This window comes from Sarcophilus harrisii, chromosome 2, assembly GCF_902635505.1.
Source record: "Sarcophilus harrisii chromosome 2, mSarHar1.11, whole genome shotgun sequence".
NCBI classification, from domain to species: Eukaryota; Metazoa; Chordata; class Mammalia; order Dasyuromorphia; family Dasyuridae; genus Sarcophilus; species Sarcophilus harrisii.
In genome coordinates, this window is record NC_045427.1 from 421640433 (window position 1) to 421653693 (window position 13261).

At 33.8% G+C, this 13261-nt stretch overlaps 1 protein-coding gene across 2 annotated transcripts in view; it reads right to left on the reverse strand.

The window, feature by feature from the left end:
* The window catches only part of PIGU (phosphatidylinositol glycan anchor biosynthesis class U), a 104946-nt gene that overhangs the window by 76423 nt on the left and 15262 nt on the right, over nt 1–13261 (reverse strand). For both annotated transcript variants that reach the window (XM_003756925.4, XM_031953882.1), the window contains 2 exons: nt 3408–3472; nt 2116–2175 (listed from right to left, as the gene is read on the reverse strand). In XM_003756925.4, coding sequence (XP_003756973.1) covers nt 2116–2175; nt 3408–3472 — 125 coding nt within the window. The remainder of the gene's footprint in view (nt 1–2115; nt 2176–3407; nt 3473–13261) is intronic.

Sequence of the window (13261 nt, forward strand, 5' to 3'; positions counted from 1 at the left end):
TTTGTAGACTCTATCAGAGAACTTTTCTTGATTGTAATAGTATATATATAGCCACAGATTCTGAACCTCAGATTCTGATACATATTAATTTTAGAACTATTATAGTATCATAGAAACAATGACTATTTTCCAAAATCTCTAGCTAAATAGATGGAAAGGAGTATAGTGGGATGAAAAGGACACTTAGTATTCAGTCATAGATTTCATCCCTCTTCTGATGGTTATTGATTGAACTGGCCTTGAGAAAGCTATTTAACTGACCCTTAATAAAAGGGTATCTCTGTAAAATGGGATCATATCTACCACAGGGATGTTGTACATGGATTAACTGAGATATGTACAGAGAAGTGGTTTGCAAGCAATAAAATGCTATACAGACACTGAAATACTTTAAAGGAAATGAATTATTTCCTTTATCTTCCCTTCTTTTTCTGCAGAGTGAAGAATAAAGAAGAATTAAGACACAACTTATACCATCATAGGATTTTTTAGTCTTTTAGGAAGGGGATAAAACATGTACACAGACAGATATAATACAAATTAGAACATAACCAAGTCCAAAAAAGGAATAGAAGGTGCTATGAAATTAGATGAAGGAACATTTGTACATGGGTGAAGGAAAGAATGCTCTTTATCAAGAAGGTATCATTTATCAGGGCATAGGTGGCATAGTAGATTGAGTACTAGCCCTGAAGTCAGGTGGATCTGAGCTCCAATCTGGTCTCAGACACTTAATACATCCTGGCTGTGTGACCCTGGGCAAGTCACTTAACCCCAATTACCGCAGCAAATAAAAAAAAAAAAAGAAAGAAAAAGGAAAAAAAGTATCATTTTTTCATGTTTATCACTTAATTTTAAAAAATATATGTAACATATTAAACAAAAGTTAAATAAATGTTTAATATATATGGCATTCTATGCTTTACAATTGCAAAGTTCATTATATTTATTGACCCCCTTTGATCCTCAAAAATGATAAATCAGATCTTTAATTTTGGGATAACACCTAACACCTATCAGATTGACTAAAATGATAGAAGGGAAAACACGAGAAATGTTGTAGAGGATATGGCAAAATTAGGACATTAAAATACTGTTGGTGAAATTGTGAACTAATCAACCATTTGAGAGCAATCTGAAATTATGCCCAAAGAGTTATAAAATTTCATGCACACATGATAACTGTGGAAATATGTATAGAAGTACTGTACATGTTTAACATATATTGGATTACTTGCCATGTAGGAATGGGGGTAGGGGGAAATAAGGGAGAAAAAAAATATGGAACACAAAATTTTACAAGGGTGAATGTTGAAAACTATCTATGTATATGTTTTGAAAATAAAAAAGTTTTTTTGTCTTTGTTTTTGCTGAGGCAATTCGGGTTAAGTGACTTGCCCAGGGTCACACAGCTAGGAAGTGTTAAGTGTCTGAAACCAAATTTGAACTCAGATCATCCTGACTTCAGGGCTGGTGTTCTATCCACTGCGCCACCTAGCTGCCCTCAATAAAAAAGTTTTAATAAAAAAATAAAAATTAAAAAAAATTGTACGTACCCTTTGACTCAGCTGTTTTTCAAGGTGATTGGGGAAAAAAGCAAAAGAACCCATGTTCTGAAATATTTATATTTGCTCTCTTTTTCATGGCAAAGAACTGAAAATTATAGGGATGCCTATTAATTGGGAAATGGCTAACCAAGCTATGATATATGATTGTGATGGAATGCTACTGTGCTGTAAGAAATGATGAGCTGGCTGGTTTTAGAAAAACTTGGAAAGACTTACATGAAATAATGTAGAGTGAAATGAGTAGAACCAAGGGAATTTTGAATATATCAACAGTACTGTTTGAAGAGCAACTCTGAAATACCATTCTGAATAATATAACTACTCAAATCAACTACAAAGTATCTATGAAAGAAGATGTTATCCATCTCCATAGAAAGAACTAAATAAATAGAAGTATGTCATGGTTTGACATGTATTTATGAATTCATGTCAAATGGTGGCTTTCTCTAATGCAAGGGAAGAAGGAAGGGAAGGAGATGGTTGGGAACTTAAAATGACAAAAATAAATTAATTTAATCTAAATTTTTTTAAAAAGGAGATTACTTACCATAAATACCAACTCCGCATAGTCAATCAGGAAATGGAAAAGATATATTATTAGCGGTGTCTATAAAATAAAAACAAAAAAAAATTAAGCCAAATTTTATATTACCAACAGAAACAACTAGAACAAAATAATTTCCAGAACCCCAAACTGAAAGTTATTAGAATTTCAATCTATATCAAGTAAAAAAGTATCTATACATAAAACCACAGAACTATCTAAATATTGACAATAAAATCTTAACAGCTTTAGAGTATTATGTATTAGCATAAACAAAGTATTTTATATCTATTATCTTCTTACAAGCTCGATGTAGGCAAGTACAAGATTATCTTTATTTTATATAGATGATCAGAAAGTTATTTAATTTTGTCCAGAACAATGGTAGAGTTAAGCCTCACACTCAAGTGTCCTAAATCCAATTCTCCTTTTTCTACACCATGCCATATTCACTAGTGAGAACTAGAAGCACAAAAAGATTTCTTTCTCAATTTATCCAAATGAATATCTGTACTATGGGCCAAGAAATAGAGATCTGGGAAAATAATGTAATAAAACTGTCAAGTCTTTCAATACTTCTAAATAGCCTCTCTGGGAATAATTCCCATGGTCAAGATCTTTTCTTCAGTTTATAAGGCAATCGTTTCAATCACAATTGTGATAGTACTGTTATATCATTTTTTTTTAATCAAAGCTTTTTATTTACAAAACATATACATGGGTAATTTTTCAACACTGACCCTTGCAAAACCTTGTGTTCCAAATTTTCCCTTCCTTCCCCCCATCCCCTCTTCTAGATGGCAGGTTATCCAATCCAAGTTAAATATGTTAAAATATATGTTAAATCCAATATATGTATATATATTTATACAATTATCTTGCTTCATAAGAAAAATCAGATGAAAAAAGGAAAAAAAAACTGAGAAAGAAAACAAAATGCAAGCAAACAACAATAGAAAGAGTGAAAATGCTATGTTGTGGTCTAGACTTAGTTCCTACAGTTCTCTCCCTGGATGTAGATGGCTCTCATCACAGAATTATTGGAACTGGTCTGAATCATCTCACTGTTGGAAAGAGTCACGTCCATCAGAATTGATCATCGTATAATATTCTTTTTGCCATAGTACTGTTATGTCATGAAGACTTCATATAAAGAATTATTTCTCAAATGATTTTTCAAAGCTTATCTTAAGTTACATATTAAATAGCTAGTGTTTTACATTTGTTAGACTTTGTATGAATGGCAATAAAATATTTTTTAACATATAGAGTGGAAAGGGAACATTAATACTTACTTCATGAAAAACTGCTCCGGAATAGGGAGACACTCCCAAATCCAATAGAGAAAGCCCTTCCACCACTGAAAAGACAAAACAAAACAATACCCATATCTGAGCCATTTGGGCACAACAATAAAATCAAAAAAGTTAAGTTCTAATAAACTCTGAGACAGTTTAAAATTGATTTTTCAGGCACTCACCTGAAATTAATGGTTGACTCTTTTACAAAACCACCTACCATGTTGTGAAATGTCCAAATGCCTGGACAGGAAAAACCAGAGAGTGAGGGTGGGGAGAGGCATGAGGAAATGAATTTATTGGGAACAAACTTCAAAAATCATTGTTTTCCCCAAGATTCTGGGCTTATGTGTGTATAGCATTTTGATTTATTTCACATCCATTAAATGATTTGATTCTGAAATCCCTATAAACTCATTCCAGCAAAATGTGGCATGTTCAATTCCTAACTTTACTTTTATGACTATGACCAAATCAGTTAACCTTTATGAGTCCTACTTTCCCCCTTTCCTTAAAAAGTACCTATCTCACAGAATTGTCATGAGGCCAAAATGAAATAATATATGTAAACTCTTTTGTGAACCTTAAAGGGAAAAGCAATAGTAGATGGAGCACTAAGCTTAGAGTAAGAAAGACTTGGCTGACTTCTATTTCTGACACTTATTAGCTACATGGGCCTGATAGGCATGTCATTTTACTTTTATCCTCACTGTCTTTATTTGTAAAATGGAGAAAATAACAGCACTTAGCTCATTGGATTATTGTACAGATCAATTGAAATAACCTATATAAAATTCTTTGCAAAAATCTTAAAGAACTATACAAATGCAAGCTAAATTACTTTCCTCATTTTACAGATGAGAAAAATGAGTAGGAAAGTAAAGTGACTTGACCAAGGTCAATTCAATTCAATATGTATTAAATATCCATTGTGTGCAAAGTCACATAGCTAATAGTGGCAGAACTAGACTTTCAATTCAGTACTTCTGATTTCAAGTCTATCTCAGCTTTTTCCACATTATACTAAAGAGCTTCTGATACTTAGTTACATTGGATCCATTAATCATAGGACTATGAGCAGAAAGAGACATCAGAAACCATTTAGTCCAAAGGAAAAAGCATCTGGAAAAAGGACAGAATTCCACCAACCCAGCCTGATACTTTCAGCCAAGATGAGTAAGTTGCTTTCATAAGACCAACAATTCTAATCAGGACCCTAGGCAGCAGCAGAGTGTCAATGGTTGCCTAGGAACAACTATTGTATAGGAGTACAGTGTTAGTACAATGGAGCAAGCACCAGATGTCATTTCTGTGTTTGTTTCCCAGATGGTGAGTGCTATACAAAAGCAGCACATTCAGCACACCAAGAAACAATTTTTTCCATCTTTCAGTCACCCTCTTGACAAAGTGAAATTTAGAACCTCCCCAATAAAAGAGATGTTTTCCTCCCTCAGAGAAAGAACCTGCACATGCTGAAGGGAAAGCAATAATCCCATGCCACTACACAATGGTACTCAAAAGGTATGCTATAATATGCCATCAACATCCATTAAGTGTGCCAGATATTGTTTGGAACTTACATTCAAAACTGAACACTAAGTCCCTTAGAAATTATTTGAAACTTCCATATGCAAGTAAAATATGCATGTACAATTCTACTCATTCCTATATCATAAATCACCACAATTCCTGAAAGAAAAGAGTAAGAATCTGCTATGAGCCAAAGGAAAAAAAAAAAAAAAAAGAAAAAAAGAAAAGAAAAGTCTAAGAGCCATTATACTATGGTATACTCCTGGTTTTCTTCCTACTTCTGAAACAACTTTTTTGTTTTATTTGACATCTGCTTTTCCGGGTCAAGCCCAACTCATGCCAGTTCAAGCAGCTCAGGATTAGAATGCAGTGAGACTCTAGTAGATTATAAAATGCAATAAAACACTTTATTAATAACAAAGGATTAAAGATACAATTTCTTAAAAAAAATTTCTAAGGTTAAAAAAGATAGTAAAACAAATAAAATTACTATCTTTCACCCCATTTCCACTTTCTTCAAGGTCACCAATTAAGCTAGGTCAGGAAAAATAATGTCTGAATTATTTTGGTTTATGTTTCACCATAACTGAAAAGAGTGAATTGAGCAACGAGCTAAAACCTTTTAATATCAACTTTTCATAACAGGGACCTTATATGTTTCAGGCAACAAAGAAGTAAAACCAATAATGATCCTAAGCCTCACTAACATGTTAAAACAACAACAACAACAAACTTGTCCAAACTATGTAAAACAGGTGCTTCTGGACAAAGTCAAATAATTTAATCACTTTTCAAGCATAGTTTCAATTCACAGAATACTACTACTGTGTCTGTCTTCCTACAGTTTTCCAAACACAGCTCTTTTTTTTTCTTTTTATCTTCATCAATTTTTTGGCGTATGATTCAACATTAATTTACATTCCTACTTATAGCATTTTTTTCAAATGGTTGTCAATAGTTTCCATTTTTCTTCTGAAAATCACCTGTTTAGATCAAAGGAAAAGAACATAGGCAGACATACACAAATATTTATAGCAGCTTTTTTTTGTGGTAGAAATTGAGGGGATGCCCATCAATTGGGGAATGACTGAATAAGTTATGGTACGTTATTGTGACATAATACCTCATTGTGCTATTAAGAAATGACAAGATGCATTCAGAAAAACCTGCAAATACTTATCTGAATTGATGCAAAGTAAAAAGAGCAAAATCAGAATATTGTACAAAGTAACAGAAATATTGTATGATGATCAAACGTGAATGACTTAGCTACTGTTAGCACTTCAATGACTCAAGACAATTCTAAAGGACTTATGGTGAAAAATGCTCTCTCCAAAGGACAAACTGATGGAATCTGAATGTAAGTGGAAGCATATTTTTTTTAACTTTACTTTTCTATTTTGTTTGTTTTTTTTTTTTTGCAACATGGAAAATATGGAAATATATTTTGCATGAATGCACTTGTATAATCTAAAGCACACTACTAACCAATATTAGGAAAGAGAGGAGATAATGGAAGGAAGGAGAACATTTCGAACTCAACATTTTTAAAAAATGAATGTTAATATTGTACTATGTAACCTATATCAAATTGTTTGCTCTATTAGAGATGAGAAAGGGAGGAAAATTTGGAACTCAAAATCTTATAAAAAATGAAGGTTAACAATTGAAAAAAAAGTGTCTAAATTATCTTTACATGTAATTGGGGGGGAAACAAAAATTTTTAAAGATGAATGTTAAAATTGTTTTAGATGTAATTAAAAACCAAAAAATTTTAAACTGTAATTGGAAAATATTTCAACAAAATAAAAATATGATAGAACATAGGGAAGGAAAAGAAAATCATCTGTTCAAATTTGTGGTACACAAATGTAATGAAATATTATTGCCCTGTAAGACTCAAATAAAATAAAATGAAGTTTATAGGAATAAATGTAAATTTCAACACTTACACTCAAAAAATAAATTTCATACATATAGATTAGGGGAGGTATGGTGTAATAAGAACAATATCTTAATACCCCCCCCCCCCCTAGCCCCATGTAAGCCAAGCTAGTTTTTCTTCAAAAACTATTGAGATTCCTGAAAACATGTTGACTCAGTGGAATAAAAGCTCAAACTATTGATACTATTTTTCTTATTGCCTGAAAGTCAAGATCTGGAAAGGCCCCGAGATGCTTTACCAATGGATTAAAATGGGGGATTTTCTCAGCTGAATTAATTCTAGCCGTCCTCAATGTCATACTGATTGAATAGACTTCCCCTGCTATAGTGAATTACATTTCCTTTTGTTAACTGTTGAATGAGCTATAAGTATCCCATTTCCTTCCAAAATCAAGCCAAAGGTATCAGAGAACAGGCCTAAAATAGAACAGCAATCAAAAAAAAAAAAATATTATTCTAAGATACTTTTTGAATATAAGAATGAGGGACTTGACAGTTCCATTCACTGAACCCTATTCAAATCACATATGTAATATGAATTACTTTTAAAATGGACATTAAAGGAAGGGGAAGGGCATATAGAGACAAGATGATGGAGTGAGAGGTACAAAAGTTGTCTTGGCGCCTTCATATCCTCCTCCACAATGACCTAGAAAACGTGTCAAACCGAATTCTGGTCAAGAAAAAAAATAAAAAAAATTATGAGTCATTTGTTCAGCCCAGGGCAGCTTAGGAAGACAGACAAAAGTGATCTTTAGACATTGAAGTCAGAGCCAGTCAAGAACACAGTACAGTAGCAGCAACAGAAATCAGTCCTGTACCTAGGGAAAGTTAGGGGACTGAATAGCTGGGAAGAAAGAAATTCTAGGGTACTCTGTACTAGTTCTATGAGTAGTAATGCTATCCATGGCTTTATAATGGGTGTCATTTAGCAGCTCTGTCACCCATTAGTTTAGAGTCACAATTTCAAGATAGAGAAAAGTGGTTGTGGTCACCAGAGAATAGGGGTCCTATATGTGTAGGAACAAGGAATAAGTTCTTGAAACATAGCTATATGGCTCTGAGCCCAAGAGCAAAGTGGAGACTCTCAACCATTAGTCAGTCCTGTTAAGTAGAATAAACAGAAAAGGGGACCAAAACCAAGGAAGAGCCAGCAGAAGTCTGCAGAACCTCCCAGAAGGCTGTGACTGAATCCAGCATAAGTCAAAGGAAACTCAACCACATACAATCCTACAGATCCAAACTAGATCAAGAATTTGCAGAGCACAGACCAGGAAGAACTGAAGAGATTTTGGTGTGAACTTCCCAGATCACAGGCCTTCAAATTGAGGTATGAAAGCAGCAGATGAGCATAAAAGACAGAAGCTCAGGACAGATATTCCCCCCCTCCTACCCCTCCATCCTCACATACAAACTCAGGAGTGAACAGAACTAACAATAATATAAAGCGTCAAGATAGGAAGTAGGCTGAAAAAATGAGCAAAAATAGAACCTGATCATAAAAATCTACTATGATAAGAAATCTCAAAACAACAGAGAATAGGACAATAACATGTATAAGCAAAACCTCAAAGAAAAATACACATTGGACACAAGACCACAAGAATTATTAGAAGACCAAAAATCAAGCAGTGTGGGAAACCTCAAAGATTTAAACAGGCCAAGATCCAATCAAACAGTAAAAGAAATTCCAAGCTTGAGCTAATAAGTGATCTTTGCATTTGCTCAGATAGGTCTGGAGAAATGTTGATTCTCCCTTTTGTCATAAAGATGATATAGAAATAATGTCTCTTTGATCAGGAGTGATTCTACTCATATATCCCTATACTTTCACTGTAATATAGCCCAATCTCTCATTGTAATATTCATTTTCTCATTAATTGTTATCCAATCAGAGTTGATTGCCTCAGGAACATCTACTCTCTGAAGGACATATAAATTGTGAACCCACTGCCATTGGTCTAAGGGAGAAGGCCAAATGACCATCCTTTTATTAATAAATATATTGTTCTTTTTAATAAAATAATTAAATTACGCAGAAAAAATTACTATAAGAGTTCAGGAAAGAGGTTTTTAGAATATATTATTTTGGAATACAAAAGAACTAGGATCACAACAAACTTTTGCTATGCAGCAAAAGTGACAATTTTATAAAAAGAAAATGCTTATCTAATTTTTAAAAAAAAGAGGATTTTTCAAGCATTCCTGATGAAAAGACCAAAACTAAGTAGAAAAATCTGACATTCAAACACAAGATCAAAAGAAACATAAAAAAGTAAATATAAGCAAAAAAAAAAAAAAATCACAAAATATTTAACAAGATTAAACTATTTACACATTCCTGTATAGAAAGATGATACATTTAATCTCTCAAGAATTTAATATTACTAGGGCTATTAAAGAGATTTTCACAAAGGCACATATGTGATTCTATTAGATTGAGATGACCTTAAAATTAAAATCGAAAAATGAGAAAGAGGGATGCACTAGGAAAAGAAAAAAGGGAGAGTAAGAATGGGGAAAATTATCTCATAAATGGAACACTCAAGGAAGAATTCAGGGAGAATTTGATAGGGATGGTGAGAATAGGCAACACTTAAACCTCATACACATTTGAAATGGTTAAAGGAGGGAATACACACACACACACACATACACACATATAGAAATTCATTTTACCCAATAGGGAAGAGAAAAGGGAATTAAGAGAAGGAAGGGAGGAAATAATTAGGAGAAGAGATTTAAAAAGGCAGCAGTCAGAAGTAAAATATACTCTTGAAAAGAGAACAGAGTAAAAAGTTTAATCTTTCTTCCAGATGGCAATAGCTGCTTTGCCCTCCCTAAGTTTTTTTTTTTTGTGTGTGTGTGTTTTTTTAAGGCTAAATACTTGTATCTTTCCAATAATTCAATTCCAAGCATTTTTTTCAAGTATCTGTGCATGTTACTGCTTAATAAATATTTATTAATGGAAATTAATTTTAATCCCCAAAATATCTCAGCACAATAAACATTCAATATTGTTGAATAAACCAAAAAAACAGAATATATGCTTTTCCTTTGAACTTAAGACTATAGCAATAATACAATCAAATATGAAAAGTTATTGAAATGGGAAAGTAGTAGATCTTCTGTAAGCTTCATATAAGCCAAAAGTGTGAACAAATAGCTCAAAAACTAAAGCAATTTCAGGTTGAATTAAGAGAAGTATAATATCTATAGTACAAGGAATGATGGTCCTACCTTGCCCTACCAATTCAAACAATTCCCCAAAATTTAAGGTCCAGTTGTAGGCTCAATATTTTTAGAAAAGACACTGAGAAACTGAAACTTACATACAGATAGATCTGACTATGATAGTGTGGAACTTGAAAACATCCCCAACTATTTCATCTTAAGAAGATGTTATTACATGCTATCTTTGTATTCCCAGTACCAAACAGTTGGCTTGCACAGAATAGACAAGGAAAGGGAAGGAGCAGGGAGAGAACAAGAACAGATTTTAGAAGGCAGACATTAGAGGAAAGCTGGTTCTTCATGATGTCCCTGATTTCCAGGTTCCCTCCCTAGAAACTTCAAGGAATTTTCCCTTAGATAAGATCAAGAACTCTCTCAGGTGACCTGAAAAATCTCACTCCCAGTGAAAGAGCTCATATGTTCTGTGTATTATCTGATATATTCTAATATTTATAACTTCTCTGATTTCTGTTTGCTATTTGGATAAACTGATTTACTCATTATACACTATTTCTGATGATTTTTTAATGTAATTTTTATATAATTAGGTAGGAAGGGGGTCAAGCCTTCAGATACTAATTTCAGTTAGCCCTTCCTCTTCCTTTTTAAGGAACAACAACCAGAAAAACACTTTGAACCTAAGAAAAAAAGTCATTTCTCTAGCCTAGCAATATTTAAGGGTACAGATACATATAACTCTAGTCTAGTATTCCTCTCTCTCAGAGAGCAAATGGTCTGCCACATAATTCCTTTTCTTGTTCCCCTTCAAGCAGTAATCAAATTCTGTAGGGTGGGCAAGCTTCTTGAGATATCTAACAATGGTCCCTCAGAAGATTAATATAAACAAGTCATGTGGACATACAAATAACCAACATGTGCCATATATATATATATATTCTACATATGCATTATTTATACTATATATATATGTGTGTGTGTGTGTGTGTGTGTATCAGATAATTTGGGGGGAAGGTAGTAACAGGTATAATTAGAAAAGGCCTCACAAAGGAGGTAGGACATGAACTGAGCTTTGAAAGAAGCTAAAGGAATCTAAGATATGGAAGAGAGGAGAAAGTGCATTCCAGGCAAAGGGATCAAACCATGGAAAAGCGCTGAGACACATGGTGGAATGTCATCTGCAAGAAACATAAAGAAGGCCAGTTAGGGTAGGATGACTGAAAGGAATTAATATATAAATAAATCTAGAGTTAGGTTGATCCAAGTTGTGAAAGGTTTTACCAAACGGAAGATTTTTGGACTTGACCCTAGAGGCAACAAAGAAACAGTGGCGTTTACTAGCAGGTGACAAGGATGTATTTGTACATTAATTTAAAACATCATTATGGTAACATGTGGAGGATATATTAGAAAAAGGAAAATTTCAATACAGGATGACTAATTTAGGAGGCTAATGCAATAATTCAGATGAGATGACGAGGCCCTGAATTCGAGGGAGGGTGTCACCATACAAGTAGAAAGGGGACAGATGCAAGTAAAATGGAGAAAGAATTAACAAGAGTTGGCAATGACTGGATGTGTGAGGTAAGAGGGAATAAATAGTAGAAGTAGAATAGAAGTAGCAGAATAGATTCAGAAGTTGCAAATCTGAGTGATTTTGGAAGGAGGTAGTACGACTGGCAGAAAAAAGGGAAATTAGAAATTATGTGTTCGGGGAAAAAAAAATAATGAGTTTTATTTTAGATATCCCTGAGAGAAGAGATGTAGTATAGGACTGGGGGACAGCCAGTGAAAATGCCCAGAATTTTAAAAAAAATTTGTCTTGCTTCAGGAATAGCAAGGCAGCCAATTGTTATTGGCATATACAAAATATAAGGGAATTAGAAAGATAGGAAGTGGAAAGGTTACCAAGGACTTGGTATATAAAAGATTTTACATTAGATCATGGAAATGTTAGAGTCACTAAGTGGGGGGGAGGGGGGGAGGGAAGGAAGGAGGGAGTGCTGTAGGGGAAAGTGACAAGGTCAGACCTACACTCAGGAAAGATCTTTATCAGCTGATGGTAGAATGGACTAAAGAGGTTAAGGAAGCTTGAGGCAGTGAGGTTCAAAAGTCAAAAGGCTACAGCAAAAGTCCAAGCATGAGGTGAAATCTGCACTAAGGAGGTGGCAGTGTCAAAGAAGATAAGAGAGTTACAAGATTTGTTACAAGACAAAATCAATAGGGCCTTAACTATAAATTTGATACAGATAATAACAGAGTCAAAGATGACACAAGTTGGGAGCCTAAATAACAGAGTGGTACCCTCAACAGTAAGAGGAAGGACTTGGGGGAAAGATAATTAGATCAGAGATCAAATTTGAACAATAGTTAATTTAAGATGTTCAATAGGCAACTGGAGATGTGAGACTGGACATCCCCAAAGAAGTTAGGGCTGGATAAGTAGATCTAAGAATCATCAGCATAAAAAAGATAATGAATCCACAACAACTGATATCAGTGAAACAGTATAAGGTTTGAGCAGATGAAGGAAAAAGGGGCTAGGGCAGAACCCTGTGGGACACCCACAATTAGTGAGCATGATATGGATAAAGTAAAGAAAACAGAGAAGAAACAGCTAGATAAGTAAGAAGATAATTAAGAAAGAGTAATGTCCTGAAAACCTCGAAAAGAGGGTAAACAACAGTGTCAAAGGCTAAGGGGTTAAGGAGTTAGAGGTTATTAGATTTGGCAACTAATACATTAGTAGTAACTTTGGAGAAAGTGGGGTTGAATGATGGATTTCTCAAATTTAATTGCAAAAGTAAAGAGATTTAGAAGGTGATAGCTACTGGTGAAAGATGGATTAAGTGAAAGTTTCTGAGCATGGGAGACACATGGGTAAGTTTGTAGACATTAAGAAAGTAGACAGCAGATAAGAAGATACTGATGATAAAAGTGAAAATGAGGATGACAACAGAATTTGAAACAATGAAGCAGAATCACTTGTACACTAGAAGGATTTGTCTCAGGAAGGAGATAGGCCACCTCTTCTTTTAAGACAGAATTGAAAAAGCATAAAATGACAACACAACAAAGAAATCAAAAAAGACTCTACCCTGGTTAGACTAAAGCTGAAGTATTGTGTTTATTTCTATTTACCACAGGTTAAGGATATTAATATATTGGAGCACTTTTAGATAAGG